Source organism: Poecilia formosa, unplaced genomic scaffold, assembly GCF_000485575.1.
Source record: "Poecilia formosa unplaced genomic scaffold, Poecilia_formosa-5.1.2 Scaffold278, whole genome shotgun sequence".
Classification (NCBI taxonomy): domain Eukaryota; kingdom Metazoa; phylum Chordata; class Actinopteri; order Cyprinodontiformes; family Poeciliidae; genus Poecilia; species Poecilia formosa.
This window is the reverse complement of record NW_006800217.1, coordinates 504,121-526,454: the sequence shown is the minus strand read 5'-3', so window position 1 is coordinate 526,454 and position 22,334 is coordinate 504,121. Positions and strand designations below refer to the sequence as shown.

Below are 22,334 nucleotides of genomic sequence, written 5' to 3'. Positions count from 1 at the left end.
CAATCATAAATAAATCTTATTTGATTTACCATAACTTCAGAATCTAAGGGTTATTAATTGTTTTTAAATTAACTACTGTTAATTTAAACCATGGTTTTGTATATGTAACTACATATCCTGTCACAGTTATGTACTCTGTGTAAACATGAAAAAATATGCATGAATATTAGACACTGATCCTCAGATCAGCTTATGAAAGCTGCATCTGCCAAAAAAAAACAACAAAACTCTGGCTATTGCTGAAATGGGCCCCTCAAATGCTGGTCATATTGTGACACATGGTCACATAACATGTTATGTAACTTTTTTTTGGTTTCATTACCCCAGGAGCCAGACTGTAAATGGCCCCTTCACCTCCATCTCTGATCCCTGTTGCAGCTGACGCTCCACTGATGGATCTCCTGCATCAGTTTTCACCACAGGTCATTATGAGAGCTGAGTATGTAGAAGCTAATTTGGCCAGGAGCCTGAACCTTTAAATGCTTTTATAAGACATTACTGTTCTGGAGTCATTTCAGCTGACCTCTGACCTCTGGCATACAGGCCTGCCATGCACACACTTACACAGTCAATGTGAATCCACCTGTGAAGCTACTCTGGACAGTTGACTCACAAATGATCTGGGCTGGCCTTCACACACCAAGCATGGATTAAAAGAACGTAACAAAATCTGTAAGAAGGCAGTATATACTTTTATACCCTCTTATTACCTCACCTGGAAAATTACCTCTAGCGATTACACACCATTTTACATTTTTCAAGTATTTTACATTTTTTTCAGATGTGTTATAGTTTGAGCTTTCCTGCTTATCACGATAACCTCCAGATGTGGCAGATATGTAACATTTCCTGGAAACAAATCATAACCGCAGCGCCTCATCGTCACATGATGCCCCTCCATCACCCCACCAAACGAAGATCAGTTCAAGTCCTCACTTGTAGCTCTGATGTTTATACTAGATAAGCACCATGCAGTTTAATGCATATGTGTAGAGATTACAGAAGGGGTTTAAGTGCATGTATTTTAAGCATAGTGAATGTTTGGTTGTAAATACATTTGGCTTTGGCTTGTGTTTGCCTTGCCTGTTAGATTTGTACTAATATATATTTAAAATGTGCCGTAGGCTGCCTTCTGGCTCTCTTTCATATTTACCAAGCAAAATACAAACTTGCTATTTTGCCAAGAAAAAATACCATATTAACTTGTAACTTCCAGGAATATTTTAGGCATCTGACCAAAGAGTTATGCAAATGAAGACAAGAACTGGACCTGCTCACCATGGGTAAAGTTCTGAAACAATCATAAACTTTTTTGTACTGTTCTTTTAATGACGATTTTGGGAAAAATATCTGTAAATAAAATGGATTGAACTGCTAATAAAATATTACATTAACAATTCAAAAGTTGCATAAATGTTTTCTGAAATAGAACTTTCCCCAAATTCAATCAGAATTTATGTGATTATAACTGAAAATAAAAACTATAGATAAAATATATTATTGAGTGAAAAACATGAAAATGTGTTTTTTATATATATTTTCTGTTTTTTTTGTTGTTGTTTTTTTTTCCTGAAAATGCCATGTTTTCCTCAGGTGGTGCACCTTGCTATTTGTGTATCATTTGTACAACTTTATACTTTGTACAAAAGTATAATTGACAGCAGGTGTCTTCCTGCTTTTGATTATTTATTTTTGGTGATGAGCTCCAAGTCTCTGATGTCCTCACCGTCAGCCAGTGGTGGAGAAAGTACTCAAAAAATGTACTTAAGTAAAAGTAAAACTACCACATTAATATTTGTACTTAAGTAAAAGTAAAAGTAAAAAAGTACTGGCTTTTATAAATACTTAAGTATTAAAAGTAAAAGTACTTGCTGAATGCATTACCTAATCCCTAATACAATTTCATTATGTGAACCAAGGAGCCAGTAGCAGTGTGGTAGTCAAGACCACCTACCCAAGAGCAAGTCAAGACCAGCACCCCGCGCTACGTGACACAAAAAAATTAAGTTTTACCTATCAAAATTGCTTCTCAAATTGATCTGAAAGATCCACATTCCCATAAAACACNTGCCATGTTTTCCTCAGGTGGTGCACCTTGCTATTTGTGTATCATTTGTTCAACTTTATACTTTGTACAAAAGTATAATTGACAGCAGGTGTCTTATTTATTTTTGGTGATGAGCTCCAAGTCTCTGATGTCCTCACCGTCAGCCAGTGGTGGAGAAAGTACTCAAAAAATGTACTTAAGTAAAAGTAAAACTACCACATTAATATTTGTACTTAAGTAAAAGTAAAAGTAAAAAAGTACTGGCTTTTATAAATACTTAAGTATTAAAAGTAAAAGTACTTGCTGAATGCATTACCTAATCCCTAATACAATTTCATTATGTGAACCAAGGAGCCAGTAGCAGTGTGGTAGTCAAGACCACCTACCCAAGAGCAAGTCAAGACCAGCACCCCGCGCTACGTGACACAAAAAAATTAAGTTTTACCTATCAAAATTGCTTCTCAAATTGATCTGAAAGATCCACATTCCCATAAAACACCTAGATATTAAATACTTAGAGCTGAAATAAATGTAATCAGTAAAGATCCGTCCAGAAGAACCGGATCGTTTCTGAATGTCATATCACTATATTGCACTTTGGTCACAGCGTTGTCCCATATAAACGACACCTCAGTCAACACCTCCACACAATAATTCAGGGCATTAGTGACAACTTTTTTTCATCCAGATGCAACATGTGTCTCTGTACAGCTAGCTTTGCTAGCATCACGTCCACAGATCTTACCTTTCTTTAAGCTTTCCTTCCCAGTAATGCTAAAAGTTGGACTAAGTCCCCACCGTCTGTGAAAGCGAAGCGCTGCTTATTTTACATGCCGCCATATCTTATTATTTTTGCAGCGCTATTATGTTACTGACGATTAGACAGACATCTTCTCCCGCTCAGAGGAAACCACTGCACATGTCTGGAGCTCCGTGTGCGAGTAAAGGGGGAGGCGATGGGTGACAACAGACATGTAAGTCACGTTATTGCTTGGATTTTACGGCGCCACCTTAAGTCCCTGAACTTCACATTTTAATGAAAAAAAAGAGCAATGCGACTTGGATGTAACGAGTAACGTGACAGTTTTGTAGAAATGTAGTGAAGTAGAAAGTACAGATACTTACTGTAAAATGTAGTGGAGTAAAAGTAGAAAGTACCCATTATTAAATCTACTTAAGTAAAGTACAGATACACGAAAATTGTACTTAAGTACAGTAACAAAGTACTTGTACTTCGTTACTTCCCACCACTGCCGTCAGGCGCGTCTCTTGGATCCACAGACTGTCAGATTGTAGTCAGGTCTCTTTCTTTGGGCCTCATACAGGGGTGGACATCCTTGGCAGCTGCTTCAGTTGCTTATAACTTGGTCTGGCTCTGTTTCCTGCCTTATTCAACTACAAGAATAAGGCAGGAGGTTTTTGACTTGCATTTGCCACTTTCTTTGTTTGTACATTAAACTCTGATTGCAAGCTATGAGAAAATGAAAAATAGTGTCTGTTAAAAAATAGGAATGTGTCCACTGTGTCTATTTAGGCTTCAGGCACAAAGCAGAGTTAATGCTAAATCATGATCTCCAGCTAAGCCTCCGGTGGAGAGGCTGGGCATGATGTTGACACATCACTTGAGGGCCGGTGGATACAAATGAGTCCCTGTGGATACATCAGGGCCTCAGTGATCTCAGAGGCTCTTGGCTCTGTTCTCGCTAAACATATCAGACTCCTGCAGATCTGTCACCGCCTGGCGGATGGTGTTACTCTTTGAAACATTTGAAGACTCCAAGTGCCTTTGTGTAACTCTGGGAGAGAATGGTTGTTGAAAAAGTTACAAGGGCAGTATTATGTTTTTCAGGCACAAAGTGCCATTTTATAGCACAATCAAGTAACTGTGTTAACTTTAGTTGTTAAACAAATATGACCAAAAAGAAATGTGACTTTGTAAATTAATGCCTTGAAATTGGGCCTCTGTTGCTTTAAAAACAGACACTTGCTCTTTCTGACACATGACCTTCAATGCATAGTTCCACTCCACCAAGGGGTTGGCTAATTGCTGCTGGCTAGTCTGAAGGAGCTGACTGGGGGACTGCTGGCTGTATGAGGTGGAAACTCACAAGCTTGGAAACTGCAGCTCTGAGGAGAAGCTGCGTCCAGAAGGCGGGGCTCGGTCCAACCAGACACTTTGCTCAGCTGAAGAGTTGCCATTTCCCAAATACGTATGAAAGAATCAACCATAACATTATAACATGATGTACAGCTCAAAAAAGTAGGTTTTACATAATACTGCCCCTTTAAGGTTCAACACAAAACAAAACCTTATTGTGATTTATGAAAAATGGACAACAGCTGTAGTATGAGTTATACTTACCGTAAAACAATAATAAAAAAACTAGAGGTCTGTTGGATAAAACAGCTTATTGTGCTGTGTATCAAACTATATAAGATCTACTAAACATACAGTTTGATACTCAACATCTAAGCTGCTTCCAGAGAAAGCTGCAGAATCTGAGGCGCTCCACCTGGTGCCAAAGATTACAGCACAGAAAACCTCTGAGTAAGCACAAAACTGTCCATATGAACAGCTGAGACGTGCTAAATATGACTTTTATTTCAGTTTATCGGTCAAACAGCTTGCTTACTACAAAGACAAAATATATGAAGTGGATGTATTGTATACGAGGACTATAATACAACGAGTGAGCCTAAAGCAGTCATAAAAACACATAGCAGGACTACAATACAGATAAAAGTTTGCAATGAGTTTTTTTTTAAACAATCTTAAAATTTTACAGCTGTAATTAAAAGCTTGTCTAAAACACAACTTGGAAAAATCTAGATAATCTTTAAAATAGAAAAAAAATGACAAAAGTAATTTTATATATATGCTGGTTTTTTACATACATTGTATTTACAGTTGAAAACAAACAAAATATGACCTGCTCCAATAACTTCACTAAAGTACAAGATATAACTGTAACTAACTAACTAACTAACTAACTAACTAACTAACTAACTAACTAACTAACTAACTAACTAACTAACTTTCTTACTAATATGGAACCAGCACTCCTAGCAGTTAGTTAAATATAGCACATTCCCGTATAGTGAGAAGGAACTAATTAAACTGGCTAGCTGTTTCTTTTTTACAGTCTAATCTCTCTGAATGCAGCGAACCTCCAGATCAGGAACAAACTAACAGGGAAGGATTATCAATGAACACCAACGAGTTCTCCGTCTACCTCTCACTCTTCACAGCCAGTATGATAAAGCAGAGAAAACACTGTGACACAATTCTCCACCACTGCTACACATGTGGTCAAAATCAGAATAAATAATAAGGAATCTAATATTTCAGTAGCATATTCTCAGTGAAATGTTTAGAAATATCGTAGCATTTATTACAGTAAGTTTATGCAGTTGAGTAAAAATCGCACAATAAGAATGTATTAATATTAAGAAAAGATAAATATGTTGTGGGGTAATAGATGTAACTCATGTAAATGCACAATAAAATTAAAACATATACTGTTATTGTGTATTATGTACTGTATTATTATTGTCTGTTTATCTAATTTTTATTGTTTGTTTTACATTTTCATATTGCTAAAAAGTAAATCACTTAATAAGTAGGAGAGAGTCTAATGTGCCAGACTGACATTTTATTTTTTTAAATCACCAGAATAAAGTCACAATAATATGAAAATAAAGTCACAAAGTTATGAGAATAAAATCATTATGAGATGAATGTTTAATGAGTTATGATGCCGTCAGCTAGTCAAGTGACCAGCTCAGCTAGTTTGGTGATGTGTTAAAAGATGAAATATTTTCTTATTTGTAAAACCGATGCCAAAGCATAACTTCTTCAAATTAGTTAGTTAGTCACAAGACGTGCAACATTTTTCATTTTAACTTGTTATTATTTTTGGTGTATAAGTTTTCATAAAATTACTGCTTCATTTTCCTACTATTATGACTTTATTCTGGTAATAATATGACTTTAAAAACATCTTAGCCTGGCTCTAATACTTTATTGTAAATAAAGCTCTAATGTAAGGTATTAAACTAATCGGTTTTGCAACTTCTGGTATGATATACATAATTTGAAGATACAAAAGTTTCAGTTTGTCTATAATTCTTCCCAGAAATACATTCAGCTTTTCAACATTCTGCATTATTGTTAGTTTTCATGTTAAACTGAAGACAGGTTTTTGGGGTCATCCATTTTGTCTTTGACCAGAATTCTGTTTGATTTGAATTTTCACCCAGTTCAGGCTCACCCGTCCTGAAAAAAGTCTTCATTTTTCTGGAACTGGTCTTTAGGTCCCTCTTCATCGTCATCGGGTGCAGGCTTGGGCCCGTCATGGACTTCGGCCGTGGTTTTGGCGTTCTCAGGGCTGGCATCGATGTCGTCGTAGTTTTCCTGTGAGTCTTCCACTTCGTAGGTCACACCGTCTGTTCAAAGACAAACAGCTAGCAGTCAGCCAGGTGAATTCAGCGTATTGAAATGATGATTGAAACCGGATGAAAACTTTCCATCACTTGGCTTATCAACCCCGTCTTGCAGGTCTTGGTCTTTAGCAGCTCGGACCACGGAGCCCTGAGGTGTGAGAGGCTGAGCCTCGGTCACCTCATCCACGTCGTCATAGTTGTAGGACTTGTTGCTCTCCACATCTCTCTCCTTCTCCACGTCTGAGTCGGATCTGAATCCTACATTAAAAACTCAGAGCTCAGACGAAGCAAAATGTCTGCTGATTGAATATTAATGGCTGTTCATAAGCCATTCATCTTTGTTTCAAAAATTAAAAGATAAATAAATTTAAATCTATTGAAATGAACTGCTTAGTTGTACTTACTGCCACGATTGAAGCTTCCCATTTCATCTGATTTGTCGACGTCTTCATACTCTCCACTATCCCAGTCTGCTTCTTCCATATCTGCTGCTTTAGAAACAGGTCAGAAATTTACTGATAGATTTTAAAACACTAAAAACAAAAACATAAATTGAAACACCTGTCAGAAGACTCAAACGTCCAAATTGACCACTGAGTTCAAAGTAATCGCAGTTCAACGTCAGCAACCTGCTTTCACAAAGTTCCACTGTTGAAAAATGACTAAATGTGACCTATGACTCTCACCACCAAAGAAAAAAACAATACAAATAGAATGTTGGTAAAACTAAAAGACTTCTTTGAACTTTAAAAGAAAGGCACAAACATTGTTTTTGAGAAACACAATAACTGACCCAAACAGACGTTAGGCATCATTTTTGAAAAGATGAAAGCAAAATTCTTGTTTTTGGATCTAACAAGCACTGAGGCAACATGCTTTTAATAAAAGCATGTTGCCTCATTCTGAAGAGGAAATATAGCAGTAGCTACATTTCCATCCAATTCTTAGGTGAATTCTTGAGTGAACCTTTAAAATGTCGCAAAAAAAGAAAAACATGAGTTAGGTGCATTCCCATCCCTGATTTGGAGCGAATCAACTAATGGGTAATTTTGTCAGTTTGCATGTAGTTGTTTTGTCGCTGTAAGAAATGAGATATAAACGTCACAAACTAGAATGAATCACTCAAAACTGGAGCTGGAGGTTTAGGCCACGAAATGTTTCTGAGTCTCGTGACACAGACCCACCTGTAGGTGGGTAGCGTTCACTACATCAGAACTTATTTGGCAAATATGTTTCCATCTTTACTTTAGCATCTTAGCACTTTTTCAGAAAAGCCAAAAACCACCGCAAACATTTTTACAAGACTGAGAAAGTTATTTCTCAATCTCAGAGAAATAAGAGATTGAGAAATAATCTCAGTCTCTTGTTTCTAAAAAACAGGTTAATTAATTTTCCATATCTAGGAATTCTGAGAAGTATTTCATCATTTTCTAATGAAATACTTCAAAATGTGCATTAAAAAAAGTGTTGATGGAAACACAGTTAATGACTCCAAACACAGCCGTAAGCGAGCAGTGTCTTGGTTTCAGCACAACAAGCCCTGAACCTTCATCTGACAGAAAACCAGACAGGTGGCATCAAACTGTTGGAGGCAAAGCCAAGAAATGCAGAGGGACTGTGGAGTCTAGTCAAATCACTGGGAACTGGAATAGCTGAGAAAGCAGTTTGACAGCACACAACACAGAGGCATAGCAGTTATCAAAAATATTATTTATGCATCTAAATATAGGCCAATTATGACAGAGTGAGAAAAAGTGAAAAGATAAGTTATAAAATTACGAAAACAGTAATGAAATGAAGAGAATAAAGTCATATATTATGATAATAATATATAAGATTAAAATCGAAATAATACAAGAAGTCATAATATTTTGAGAATAAAATCATGGTATTATAATGATAAAGTCATAATACCACAAGAATACAGTTGTAGGAGAATAAAATCTTAATAATACAAGAATAAAGCCATAATATTTTGGGAATAAACTTTATTCCTGTACGACTTTATTATTTTCTTTATTCTCATGAAAATTACTCTCATAGTTATGACTTGTTCTTAGCATGACCCTGGTACTAATTCACAGGAAAGCTAAATCATTTTCACTTCATCCAGTAAATATTTGATTTTGTAAATAAAAGCCATCTCAGCTGTTTTTGACCAGTCCAGTGTCTGTTGTTACTCACTTTTGAAATAAATTAGACTTTTTTTCTCTTCAGGTTTTAATTTGAATTGTATGTGCAATGTTAACTTTGCATTTGCCTATATACATATAGAAGGGGAACTCATAAGAAAAATGTTCAGACAGACTCTTTTAATAAGCAGTTTTGTTTCTAATATCAGATTCTTGCCTCTGTTTCTATCAGTGTAGAGTTGGTTCATGGTGAATGTAACCCACAGAACCCTTTACTGACGTTCCGCTCAACAATGAGAACACTTCATTGTGTTTTCTTGGACATTACGCCAAGGTCCGATTTCAGGAAGCATGAAGACAGACTGCCCCCTAGAGGAAACACACTGCAGCACACCTTTGTCCTCCATTGGCTCAAACTCTGACTTGGGCTCAGACAGAGAACCACAGTTGTTGTTTTAATGGATAAAAACATCTACTGAGCATTTAGTGGAAATGGTTTCAGAGTACTTACATGGCATCATGGATTTCCTGTTCTTCCTCTTAATGCGGTATCGCACAAATACCACAATCAATGACACCAGGATAAGAACAATTAGCACTCCAACAATAATAGGAACTGGATCTGTTGGTTCTGTTGGGGGAGGTTGTGTTGGTGGCTCCTGGTAACCTGAGATCAGAACAGGAATCAGAAGGAAGGCCATTAGATGTTATTTCCTTTCCTCCATCTTTGCATCACAACTGAGAGAAAATGTGAATATTGCAATGAAACGCTAAAAGTGACCAGTGAATATTTGTCCTCTGCTGTAGTTACCTTTACAGAAAAAAGAAGTAGGATTTTGACAGGTCTCCTTTAAGACACAGTAGTGCGGGTCTTTGTAGGAACTGCCACAGTCGAAACTTTTTTCCACTTTGGTCTTGTAAAAAATAAAACTTCAGTTAACACTATTTTACGTGAAATGAGTAAGACTCAAATACCTGTCCAAATATTTACAGGATTGAAGATTTACCTGTGGAATGTCTTTTTTCTTGTTTGAATCAAAAATTCCACAATTTAATTTGTTGCACAATTTATCTGATAACTCTCTTGTAAAGTTGGCTGGGCACACTTCCACATATTTGTCTGGGGTTTTCTGATATTTGATACGTAGCACACCACCACAACTGTCTGTTGTGTTAAACTCCACGTCACCTGCAATTCAAAAAGATATAAAGTCAAATTAAAAACACATTTGTTGGAAACTTAAACATGACAGAAAATGTAGTCATGAGTTCTGTCTGACAAAAAAGTTTTCTTTTTTTTTAAACATATGACATGCCCTTCTGTAGAATGTGGCAAAATAATCAGTTCCTTTCCACCAGATAATCTGATTTGAATTTGTTAGTACATAAATATCATAATGATGAATAAATATTCTTTCAGATCTTGCTCCAGGTCATTTAAAAGGGACTTTTCCAGTGGACTAAGAACACAAAACAAGTATTTCACGTCATTTAGTATAGAAGTAAATTCTCAGACAAGAAAAGTAAATAAATAAGTAAATAAATAAATAGGGGGCTGCACAGTGGCGCAGTTGGTAGAGCTGTTGCTGTTGCCCCGTAGCAAGAAGGTTCTGGGTTCGATTCCCAGCCTGGGTCTTTCTGCATGGAGTTTGCATGTTCTCCCTGTGCATGTGTGGGTTTTCTCCAGGTACTCCTAGATGTGAGTGTGTGTGCATGGTTGTTTGTCCTGTGTGTCTCTGTGTTGCACTGTGACAGACTGGCAACCTGTCCAGGGTGACCCCACCTCCCGCCTGGAAAGTTAGCTGGAGATAGGCACCAGCAACCCTCCCGACCCCACCAAGGGACAAGGGTGTAAAGAAAATGGATGGATGAATGAATATGGTGGATGAACACTTACGGCTGCAGTAGATAAATACGGGCCCTTCGTTGCACCTCCCTTTGGTTCGTTGGCACTGACCAATGAGGTAATTGTGGTTCTCACAGTGGACATGATAGGAAACTGTAAGAGTTTTACGTTGGTTTTTGCTCAGATTAGGAATGGCATTGCCTCTTCCCAGCTGTTGGCAAACCATGTGTGAATATTCCTCTTTCCAGTGACTGTTGCAGACTGAAGCATCATCTATTGACAGCTCTCCATTTGCTGAAAGCTTAACAGTTGGTTCACCTGTAAACAAAAGCAGAAAAAGTCAAACTGATATTTGTTCTGAATGAAGAGAGAGCAGACAACATCAACTGTGTCAACTAAACATCGAGTTCTACAAGTTTAATAAATAAAATCATCCTTTGAAAAATACCCTTTGTAATAACTTAGGTTATCTTTGTCTGATTTTAAAAATTTGCTTGATCAGAAATATTGAATGGTGACAAAGAAGTAAAAATAGAAGAAATCTGTAAGTAGGCCAAATGACCATTAGGCATTTAGTTCTTATTAGAAGCAGAGGAAGTATTACAATTGAAGTTTACACAACACTGAAGGTGAACTGTAGCTTCAATAGACATTCAAATTTGACTGCAGATTTTTCCTAAAAATAAAATGTAGTTGTTGAAAAACAAAAATGCTGTAGAATTTGTCTGTAGCCTCTGTTTCCATCATGGTTTATTTTCACAGCTACGTTTCTAACACTGTCAGTGAGGCTGTAATTATTAAAGAATAATCCACCACAAAATAAATCTTACCATGGCATTCAATGAAGAGTTTTGCTGTTTCATTCTGATCTCGTTGCTGTTTCTGTGTTTCACAATCCCAGATATTGGTAGAATTTTTGCACTTAAAAATTCCTTCATACCAATTGTCAGCCTTGAGGAGTTCAGTTGAGTTTCTGTATCTTTTGTAGTTCCCGCACTTCATAGCTTCACAAAGCTTCTCCCCCACGTCTTTTGAAAACTCTTGACTGGAGACAAAATTTCTTTTGGGCTCAGATTCCTTGTTGGAGTAAACAACCAGGTCTCCCTTACAGATGTTCTCAGAGGACGTCTGTGAAGGGCCAAAGTCCTCCAGTGCCAAAGTCTTCCAGTCTAAGACAAACGGCAGGAATCATATGAGAGCATGGCTAAAATACTTTAAGCAGAAATGTTTCGAAACAAATAAGAATCACACTAACTGGAGCAGTGGAGGCCTCCAAGGTCTGAAGTCTGGCTGTTGCTTCCAGACAACTCGGCCGTTTCAACTTTACATTCAGCTATTGTCTTTTGTGAACATTCCTGTATTATGATGACATGATTTTCTGTTGGTTTAGGCCCAAAGTAGGGCTTTGAGCTCAGACCGTTGCCACATTGCAGCTCCGTACAGATGGTGTTTTGAGTTTCCTTGTTGTCGAGAGTCTTTTTGCTCACTGGTAACCATTGGCCTTCGTAAGACACCTCAACGTTTCCAGAACATTTGTGACGCTGATTATCCTTATCATTAAATCTTGGCTTAATGCTGCCTGAAACAAAAACAGTAATTTTTTTTTTAAATTTGGCGAAAACCAAAGAAAATACTACCAGTTTTAACATTTTTTTTTTTTTTTTTTTTTTTTTCAAAAAACAAGCCAATACCTTTACAAACAACATAGGCAGGTTTCTTGGAATCTTGATTCTTTGTGGATTCTGGATTCATCTCCATTTTAACAATGCTATACTGCCTCATATTGATGCTATTCTTCATTTTAAACAGACTTTTGAACTTAATTCCATCGCTTGTACCAGGCTTTTTTATGGGTTTTAGAATCTCAGTCCCACAGCCGAGTTCTTTACACAGCTCCTTGGACAGCGTATCTGACCAGTGCGCTCCACTTACATAACCGGTCTCATTTCCTGTAGAAATGTTGACCATTCCCCAGCATGTGTCCGTCAAAGTCACTGTAATATTTCCTATTGTGGTGTGGAAAACAAAGAATAAAAGGTTAGTTTTTTTCTAAAAGTTCCACCAAAAAACTAATTCATTATATGCTGATATGTTTAGCATTTGGATTACCTTCACATTCCACATGAGCAATAGTTGAATTACTTGAGTTAATTTGTGTTTTGTTGCAGTCAAAGATTGACTTCTGATCAGATGAGCAGCTAAATGATTCGTTCCACATGCGATTTTTGACTCCAGGAGAGCTCTGATTGTGTCTTTTTGCGTTCCCACAGTGCATCTGCTGGCACACTTTGTCGGCTAACTCTTTATTCCATCTTTCGTTTGACCCTGAGAGCCAATAGAGTTCTTCTTTGTACTCGATCGCCACATCGCCAGAACATGATTGGGGTCCATCCAGAAATAGCAACTTGTTTTCTGTGCAAACAAAGACAAGAGCCGTGAAGGAGGTGCAGCTGCAGCTTTTTTCAGATCAAACCTTGCAAATATTTAACTGAAATTGCCTTCAGTTAAAACTAATCATTTGATTAGCTTCCTCAAATGAAAACACGTTTCTCATCATGTCAATTAAATTATGGTTTCTTTTAAAGGGTCATTATTATGTATTTTCCATAGAAATTATAAAAATGTTTCATTTATCAACTTTAAAATCTCCTGCTCTTTCTGAAACTCCGCCTTGAGGAAGTCGTCACAACATCCCTCCTCTGTTTATCCTTTAACAACATTTTAACCAGAGTGACACTGAGCTCAGCAGACACAGTTCCACCAGGCGTTTGCTAATAGATGTTGGCTAGTCTGAAGGAGCTGAGTGGGGGAGTCGCAGGGGAGGACTGGTCTGTGAGGCGTCTGAGCTGCATCTCAAAGGCAGAGCTAGGTCCACCCAGACGTTTTGCACAGCTGGATGGTTGCCATGAAAGAATAACATGCATGAAAGAATCAAAAGTAATACTCCAGTTATGTTTTTAATGAGGAAACATCATTATGGCATGATATGAAGCTCAATTTAATATAATACTGCTTATTTAATTGCAATCCTAATATGTCGTAAATAAACACCTGTACATTATATCTGGGTAACAGTGCATTTAATGAAGGTGTTAAAAAGTTCAGTAACACTTTATTTGAAGGAGGTTGAATAAGACTAACATGACACATGACATAACACCTGTCATGAACATGAATAAGCCTTCATGAATATTTATGACTATTGTCATAAAGCATCATTCGGTAAATTATGACACTTTTAATACAAAGTTGACATTATTCAAAATGTCTTTGTTATGACAACTTGACATTAACCAAGAAATCATTACTGATATAAATTTGTTATAAAAGTATTACTGATTGCACTTTAAAAATTAGGTAACTTTATGTTATTAAAGGTAAAGTTTAAACAGTAATGATTTCTTGGTTAATGTCAAGTTGTCATAACAAAGACATTTTGAATAATGTCAACTTTGTATTAAAAGTGTCATAATTTACCGAATGACGCTTTATGACAACAGTCATAAATATTCATGAAGGCTTATTCATGTTCATGACAGGTGTTATGTCATGTTTATGACAGTGTCATGACAGTCTTATTCACCCCCCTTCAAATAAAGTGTTACCAAAAGTTCAACCTTTGTCGCACAAATATTGTAATAATAACAGTAATCAAAATATTTTTCTCACTTAAACTAATACTTTGGATTCAGTTTCACAGTTGAGTTTGTTTTAGAAGGAACTTGTTGATAACCTGCATAAGATATCCCACTCTATCCTGGATATCAAAGGGGAGGGGTGGGTACGAGAGTGATTGACAGCACTAAGACCCTCCTCTTGGTTTCTGGTGTATTACTGCAATTAGCACTGGGAGAAGGCAGAGAATTATCTGTGTCCTATTATACTGTCACGACATACTGATAATTTTTACAATTATGTAAAAAACATATTTTTGTAAAAGTTACATACTACAGTTTAAAAGAGATATTGGACTATTTTCTCTGGTAAATTGGATGAATGAAGTAACTACAACTCCTTGATCAAATAATTTATGTCATTGTAAATGTTAAAAAATGATCAAGAATTAAAAATATCAGCGGTGGTGCTAGAGTAGAATTTGAAATGGCCCCCATAAGTTAAACTAAACTGGGTTCAAATGGTCCCTTGGTTATTTTCACACACATGCACAGTTGTGTCTTTTGCTTTCTGCATCGTTTCTGTAAATATTTCACATTCTATTGTTACTACCAGAAACATCTGGGAATGTTTCTGGTTGTAAAAGTGTTAAAGTGTTAAAATAACAAACAAAAAAAGGGGGGAAAAAAACAACAACTCACCATTGCAAATTAGCTGCACTGCTTTCTCATTCCTATTTTGATTGTTGGTGTTAGTGGCTGTACAGTCAGCCAGGTTTTTGTCACTCTGTTGACACCTGAAGGTCAGCATTTCACCAGTGCCCTGGCTGAATTCATCAGAATCAGATTTGTCTTTTCCATCATCCCCACAGTCCAACTGCTTGCAGGCGTGTTTTGTATAACTGCCATCCCAGTTTTCCTTACTGACCCTTTTCCACTGGCCTTCATCCTTAACTTCCAATCTACCAGCACACTTTCCAGGGCCATCCTGCAGTCTGACTTCCCGACTACCTGAAACCAAGTGGAAAACAGAAGGTTAAAGCACTGGAAACCATCTTTAGACAGCTAGAGATGTCACTGAGTTGCTTCAAAACTTTCTGATCGGCAGTCCCACCTTGACAGACAACATAGGGAGCAGATGTGCACTTTTGACTGCGATGTTCGGCTCTGCAGTACCACAGGGAGGACTCACTGCCTGTGCACTTCACATGGTTCATTATCCCATTTTCTGTGTTTATGTTTTTCAACTCCTTCTTAATCACCTGAAAGAAATGTAATGGCAGCTTTCAGGTGCTTTTAATAAACAGAAAAGACAAAGAGGCTGATTGTTTCAAAACACAAAAGAATAACATGAAATGAAGAGAATAATCTTTCAAAGAATATGTTGACTCTGCTGATGCTTAAATGAACAGAGATGGCTTAGAAAAGTCATATTCAGTGACAATAAGACTTTTTAGGCTTTTTATTAAGCCTTAAAAATCTCAATTAAACAAATAATTTAACCTACTTATGTCATGTACTTTTTAGAAAATGGCCTGTCAAAATTATTAATACCCTTCTCAGTATTCAGTTCTAGTTTTCACTGATATCCAGACAAATCATCTGGATAACAAAGACAAATCTACCAAATATAGGAGAAATATAAGACCTCAAGTATTTGAAGGTCCTGGTGTTGATCAGATTCTCTATCAGGTTTAAGTTTGGAATCTTCCTGAGTTGCTCTAAAGCATTAATGTTGGTTTCAGTTGAAAGGAATGTGCTGAACACAACCTAATATCACGGTCAACCTTAATCTATCAGGGTTATCAATATGTTTGGGCTTCACTGTATCAATCAAAATGATGACAGAGGCCAGCAAGTTAACCCTGAAGACTCACCTTCCCACAATTCAGTTCTTTGCAGACCATTTCAGATTCTTTCTCAGTCCAGTCATCACCACAAACATGGCTTTTTTTATCATTCTTTTGAGTCTTTTGTATTTTGACGTAACCATAACACTTGGTTTCTCTGTCACTGTCATCTGTCAGAAGGACTTTCACTTTGTCTATGTTTAGAAAGAAAAATAAATTAAAAAAGGAAAAAACGAAATAAGTGCAAAATGCAGCTCTTCTAATTTATTATTTTCAACAAATACATAAATGAAGAGGAAGGGAACTGATCACAAAATCACAAATAAAACTACTTTGCTAAATACTAACTGGATTACCTGGGCAATGCACATTGTCGTTTGCGGCATTCTGTTGAGAGGTTTCACCGCAGTGTAGTTTCTTACACAAGTCAGGAATCGTTTGATTTTTGGGTTTTTTCCACTTGTCATTCTCCTCCTCTTCCAGTTGCCCAGAGCAAACGTTGGCAGTGTTTCCTCTCAGCTGCAATCTTTTGTGGTCTGAAAACCAATCAAAGGATTTACATCTGCTTCAGTCTCACAACAGTTTCACAGATGATGTCGGGATCACACAGTGTTTGTTACCTGTACAACTGACCGCTGCAGGCAAAATGCATTTTGAGGGATGTGATTCTATGCACTGCCACAGATGTTTAACGTTCTGAATGCCTGAACAATTTATTTTTTTGAATGCCCCCAGCTGCGATCTCATGAATCCTTCAGTCCTCATCCACTGAGATGTCACCATTTTTCCAGTCTCCCCACAGCCAGGAATGCTTTTGCACAAACGTGTGGCATCATCTGCTCCTGCATTCATGAAAATAATTATAGAAAGAAGGAAAAGTTCAAAAGTGATTCATTTCTGAGTGATTATAAAGCATTATTTCAAGAACAAGGCTGCAATAGCACAAGAAGAATGCAAAGAAAATATTAAAAACACAAAATCCCTCAGAAGCTTTGTTACATTGTCAAAAACTCTACTGTAAAAATGTCAGGAAAATGTTAGGAAAATGTCAGTAGTTAAACTGATAGTTTCACTTTTTTTCTCCAAATATAAAAATGATTAAGATGTGTTTGAAATGACAACATTGTCTTTGATATAAATTATAAAAGAAAATACATACTGAAGTAATTTCACTCGAACTTTTCATGATGTTCTTGTTGCTTCTGATCAAAGAAACATTTATACATTTGTAAAGATAAAAGTGTGTATTTTGTTTTGGGCAGCGTTGGGGTTTGGTTCTTCCCTTTTGAGCCTTTGTCGGTCATTTCATGCCCAATTCTTTCAGGAGGGATAATTATTTACTCAGAGTATGACTTATATGACTTCTACAAATAATATCTAAGAAAAATAGCCCACTCAGAATTATCAAAAGTGATGTTGGCGGGGGGAAAAAAATCACTTTTGGAAAAATAAAAAATAAAAAAAATAAAATAAAATACTTAGGCCATCACTCAATAATGTGAATCAGAATAAAAATAAATGAGGATACAGTATGACACCCTCCCACTCAGAATGAGTCAATTTTTCCTTTGAGCTCTTTTACAGAATCATGTTTTACTGTGAGGATCTGAGGTGGGCTCTTACCAAACCCCTCATTGCAGATGTAACCAGTTTCCTTCTTGTCAGACTGAATTGTGTACTTGACCGCTCCTTCACACTTATGTTGTTCCAAGTGGAAGCTGATATTATCTATAAAAAAAATGTTAAAAACACTTTCAGCATTTTGAAACAGAATATTGGACTTTGATTGGTTATGTTGTTCATGGATACGTGTAATGTGAATTATCAAAGACTTACATGAACATTTGACCTTCTTCACCGTGGGCTTTCGGTAAAAGCTGACGCTTGGACCAGGCCAGCCGTCACAGTCCCACAGACTTTCTTCGTTCCCTTTGCAATCCAGTTCATTCAGCCAGACTGGGTGGCTGTAGGACCTGTACACGTTTGAGTTTCCCATTGGTTGTCCACAGTGAGTGGTTTTGCACACCACTTCGTCAGTTTTATTGTTCCAATTTTTATCTCCAACATAGCCCATTTTGTTGTCGTAATAAACCTCCACATGTCCTTCACAGGGGTTAGCGTCATTTTCGTTCCGTAGGATGATCTTCCCTTGTTTTGCATCTGGTTTAAAAATGAGAGATTTATGAAGCAGAAAAGCATTTTTCTGAGAGAGGCAGCATCACACATCAGCATCATGTTCAAAACCAATCTTTGTTTTGCACCAGTCAGAAGTTTTCATCCATCTGCAAGTCAAGTCAGAATAGTAGGCACTTTTAAACACAGCCAGGGGTTTTTCTGACAGGGTTCACATGTTCTCCTCATGCATGTGCATTTCAGTCAAAAATGTATTAGTAAACAATCTAAATATTTAGCTTCAAATAAAATTTTAAATTCAGAGCTAAATATTAAGGTAATACACAAATTATTGGAAGTGGACTACCAAAATAAAAGCTGGTTTTTGGTGAGACCGAATCGCTTCGTGTCACGTTTTTATCATCGTTTCTTCTCTCGACTTGTACGATATTTCAGCTTAGAACTAAAGATGGCAATACAGACATTTACCAACATGTGAACATGATGCTGAAGTGACTCAGCCTCAGCAATGCAGCAGAAGTTCAGAGCATCCAGCTTTTATTTTGACAGCTCACTTCTTCTAATAGGCAAGTGACTTGGCTAATTAGCTAAATAGTTAGTCCTGAGATAAATACTTAGATTGGAGTTAAAAAGTTAGATTACTCACTAAATACTTAGTTTGAAGCTACGGTAACTAAATATTAAGTTTTATCTTACTAAATATGTAGTTTGAAGTTCTAAAGGTAATAATCTATCTTTCTAACAAAATATTTTCTTTGAAGCAAAATAAAATTATTTGAATATTGAATAATATTCATAAAGAAGGTGGATACATGAGTGGAGACATTTATATACAAAACCCATTTATTATAAATATCTGAGGTTTAATTTGTGTGTTGTTTTTTTAAATCCTCTCCATAAAACTTCCACACCTCAAAAGGCATCCTTACACTAATTTAATTTGACTTATTTCCTTGAACATTATTGTTTCAGATAATAATTTATTTGTGTGTTCACTGAAATGTTAGAGCCTGACTGATTAGTGACACACAAAAAAATTATAAAATAATGAAATAAAAAATAAGTTAATAAAACTCAGGCAATATGCCGGCAAGCTTTAGGTTTCATTACAAGACATTTCATGGTTTATTTTAAGTTAAATTATTTGCAGAAAATAATAGCATTTTGAAGCAATAAACTCTCACTTTCACAGTACAACATGTCAAATGTTTACATACTGTCATCATGGGAAATAAGTTTGATAGGTTTAGGCTTAATGTGAAGCTTTTCTAAAAAAAAATTTGGTGAAATTATTATTCAAGAAACCATTGTAATAAATAAATAAAAAGGGACTCTGTACATAAGTTTGAATTTATTTTGTATTATCTGTAATATGCACAGTCAGAAATTATACATACATGCTTCAAGATGTATACAGACCTCAGACAAGAATATTATTTTTTTTTATTTTTTCAAAGATTTTATTGGCTCTAGTGGCCTGTATTTGAAAGTAGTTAAACAGGAAAGTGGGTAATGAGAGAGTGGGAGACATGCAGCAAAAGTCATCAGGCCGGGAATCGAACTGGCGACGGCCGGATTGAGGACTCAGGCCTCCATATGTGAGTTGTGCGTAACCACAGCACCCCGATCACACTTTTTCTCAAATGTCCCTTAGAATCAACTTTTTGTAGCCAATAATATTTTTCTTCTACAATTCAGGCTGAATATTTGAGCTTGCTTCTTGACAGAAGATCTAATATTTAACCAAATATTCATATTTGATGTATGTATATATTTGAATACTGACTTGTTCAAATGCATCAATAAATGCCCCCAATTTAATGATGAGGCCCATCGGTATGGGCCCATCAGGATCTAAACAAATCTAAATTTCTGCTTGTGACTGAATATGTTTTAATAATAAAAATAAATTTAAAAAACTCAAATATTTAACAGTTAGATCATAATGTTGACAACTACTAAATAAAGAATTTCACATCTGTATAAGTTTCTGTTCAAATACAGAAAATGACTTGTTGCCTAATACTGCCATATTATTAAGTAATAATAATATTGTATATTGTTTTTTAAAAAATGTAGTTTTATAAAATAAAAAAAATAAATAAATAACAACAAATAATGTTGCGTGTAAAGTCCAAACATTAGAACTTTTGTTGTTAATTGTAGAATGATCAAACAAAATCTGCGGATGTTTAATAATGTGGTTAAAACATTTATATTTAATAAACACGTTTACTTTCATAAGTGTGAGAGATGATATTCTAATCTGATGACATCCTCAACTGAAAGTGACAAAGGAAAAAAAGACAGCCAAATAAGAAGTATGATATGTAATAGGATGTTTATGGTCCCTTATAACAAGACATTTTTCCAATGTTAGAAGTGAAATAAACGAAAGGAACTAATACTTTTTCATCAACATTAAGTAATTATTGACTTAAAATAAACTTTCCAGCATCTTGCTGGCAAATTACTTGTAAGTCAGTTTTGTCTTATTTCAAGTGTACCATGATATCTGCTCTAGAAACCAGAACAAAAGTACTTGGTGAGATTTTGAGTTTTTGCAGTGTGATATGAAAATAAATATTCTCTTGCAAATTCAGGATCAAGTGTAACGTCTGTCACAAATGAAAAGTAAAAATAAAATCGTAACTCACCTGCTGAGTTCACCGGCCCGAAGTGAGCGAAGGTGTGGAGGAGCAGAAGCAGGAACCACATCGTCGCCACAGCGCAAAGCGACTGAGGTCTGATGATGATCTGCTCCACTTTATACTGACAGGGAAACGCCCGCCAACATGCCTGTGAGCAGCAGACGGCCCTTCTTTAAACTCTTAGATGCAGCTTGGAAGAAAAACGTACAAACTTTTTTAGTTGTTGTTTTTTCACAAAAATGCACAGACAAATTTAACATAACTCAAACGTCATATAATGAATACAAACTCTAAATGTCAACTATAACTTTGTGATGATAAATGACTTGAGATGTGAGAATGTGAAAAATCCGGGCCCAACAGACCTTATAGAGATTTAACAAAGCCAGGTAATAAATTCAACACAGACACAGATAATTTATTAACATTTATGAAAATAATACAAACAGACATCATATTAATGGAAAGATACAGACCTGTAATTTATTGAACTACTAACAATTTTTTTATTATTATTGCTTTTTTTCTGCAGCTAACAAAATTTTTGTGATTTGTGTAAAAGTAGACAATATAGATTTATTATTATTTTTATGCACTAATTCATGGTTTATACTCAAATTATGGATTATTGAAAATAAAGCAAAAGCAGTTTTTGTCTTGTATTCAAAAGAAGCATGAATACATAAAAAGTCAGTCTGTTTTTGTCTAAAGAAACATTGCCTGTGTGATTAAATTAAGATATTGACATTTATGATATGAAAGAGATGCTAATTATGAACTTATGAACCATAAAATAAAAATCTTTTTGAGGGGTATCTGGAAAAACAACAGGTAAGCACTAAACCTTAAAAACCAACATAACATTAAAGTTAAGATTATTTAATTATTCTTATTTGTTTCACCACAATCAAAATGCAACATAACACGTGTAAAACATTTCATTTAACCTGATAAATTCAGATTCATGAAAAAAAAAATAATAATAAGGAACAATCAAAATGTTATTCCAAAATTAATTTTGGAATAAAAAGTTATTTTATAATTATTTTATAATAATTATTTTATAATTTTTAATATTTCATATATATAATGTTAAATGTCTAAAAATTTATATTTTATAACATCAGTTATGTGCTATAAAAAATGTAATTTTTGTTGTGACACCAATTCATTATGTTCTGTGTCTCATTCTTGTTTTTCAAAATATTCCTTTTAATGTAAACCTCCTCATTTGTCTGTTTGTGTTTTTGTAGTCTGCTTGGTTATTTTTGGTTATTTTATTTTTATTGATTTTTCTCCTTCTGTTATCGGGTTAATTATTTAGGAGATCTATACCCCTACTTGATTTTTGTCAGTTTGTAATGTTTATTGTATACACACTAATTGGTGAATAAAAAATCTTGAAAAATAATAATAATATTAATACATTAACCCACCAACTTAATATTTTTATTGTGATTGTATTTAAAATAAACCTGTGATCTTTTGATCATGGTTTAATCCATTAGGTAATTTTTTTTTATAAAATATTTTCTTTGTTAATAAAATGATAACAACAATAGTTATTCTTAGCTCACGTCTATCAGTTTGTATTTATTTCATGGTTTTCTGTGATATT

At 35.5% G+C, this 22,334-nt stretch overlaps 1 protein-coding gene across 2 annotated transcripts; it reads right to left on the bottom strand.

Annotated features, from left to right (window-relative positions):
- Positions 1-6,289: 6,289 nt before the first annotated feature.
- Positions 6,290-20,852, bottom strand: LOC103151318 (antigen WC1.1-like). 2 transcript variants are annotated; one of them, XM_007571310.2, is made up of 19 exons: positions 20,723-20,852; positions 17,769-18,092; positions 17,556-17,660; positions 16,553-16,774; positions 16,289-16,468; positions 15,960-16,126; positions 15,197-15,344; positions 14,785-15,093; positions 12,578-12,880; positions 12,160-12,474; positions 11,724-12,047; positions 11,299-11,637; positions 10,520-10,786; positions 9,630-9,811; positions 9,434-9,536; positions 9,134-9,289; positions 6,895-6,981; positions 6,575-6,748; positions 6,290-6,493 (listed from the first exon to the last, which is right to left on the bottom strand). In XM_007571310.2, exons 1-19 carry the CDS (start codon positions 20,781-20,783, stop codon positions 6,315-6,317), a joined length of 3,945 nt encoding a protein of 1,314 aa, XP_007571372.1. In that variant the 5' UTR covers positions 20,784-20,852; the 3' UTR covers positions 6,290-6,314. The 2 variants fall into 2 exon arrangements, with proteins under 2 accessions (XP_007571372.1, XP_016536841.1); XM_016681355.1 differs by having other exon boundaries at positions 6,895-6,978.
- Positions 20,853-22,334: the final 1,482 nt, after the last annotated feature.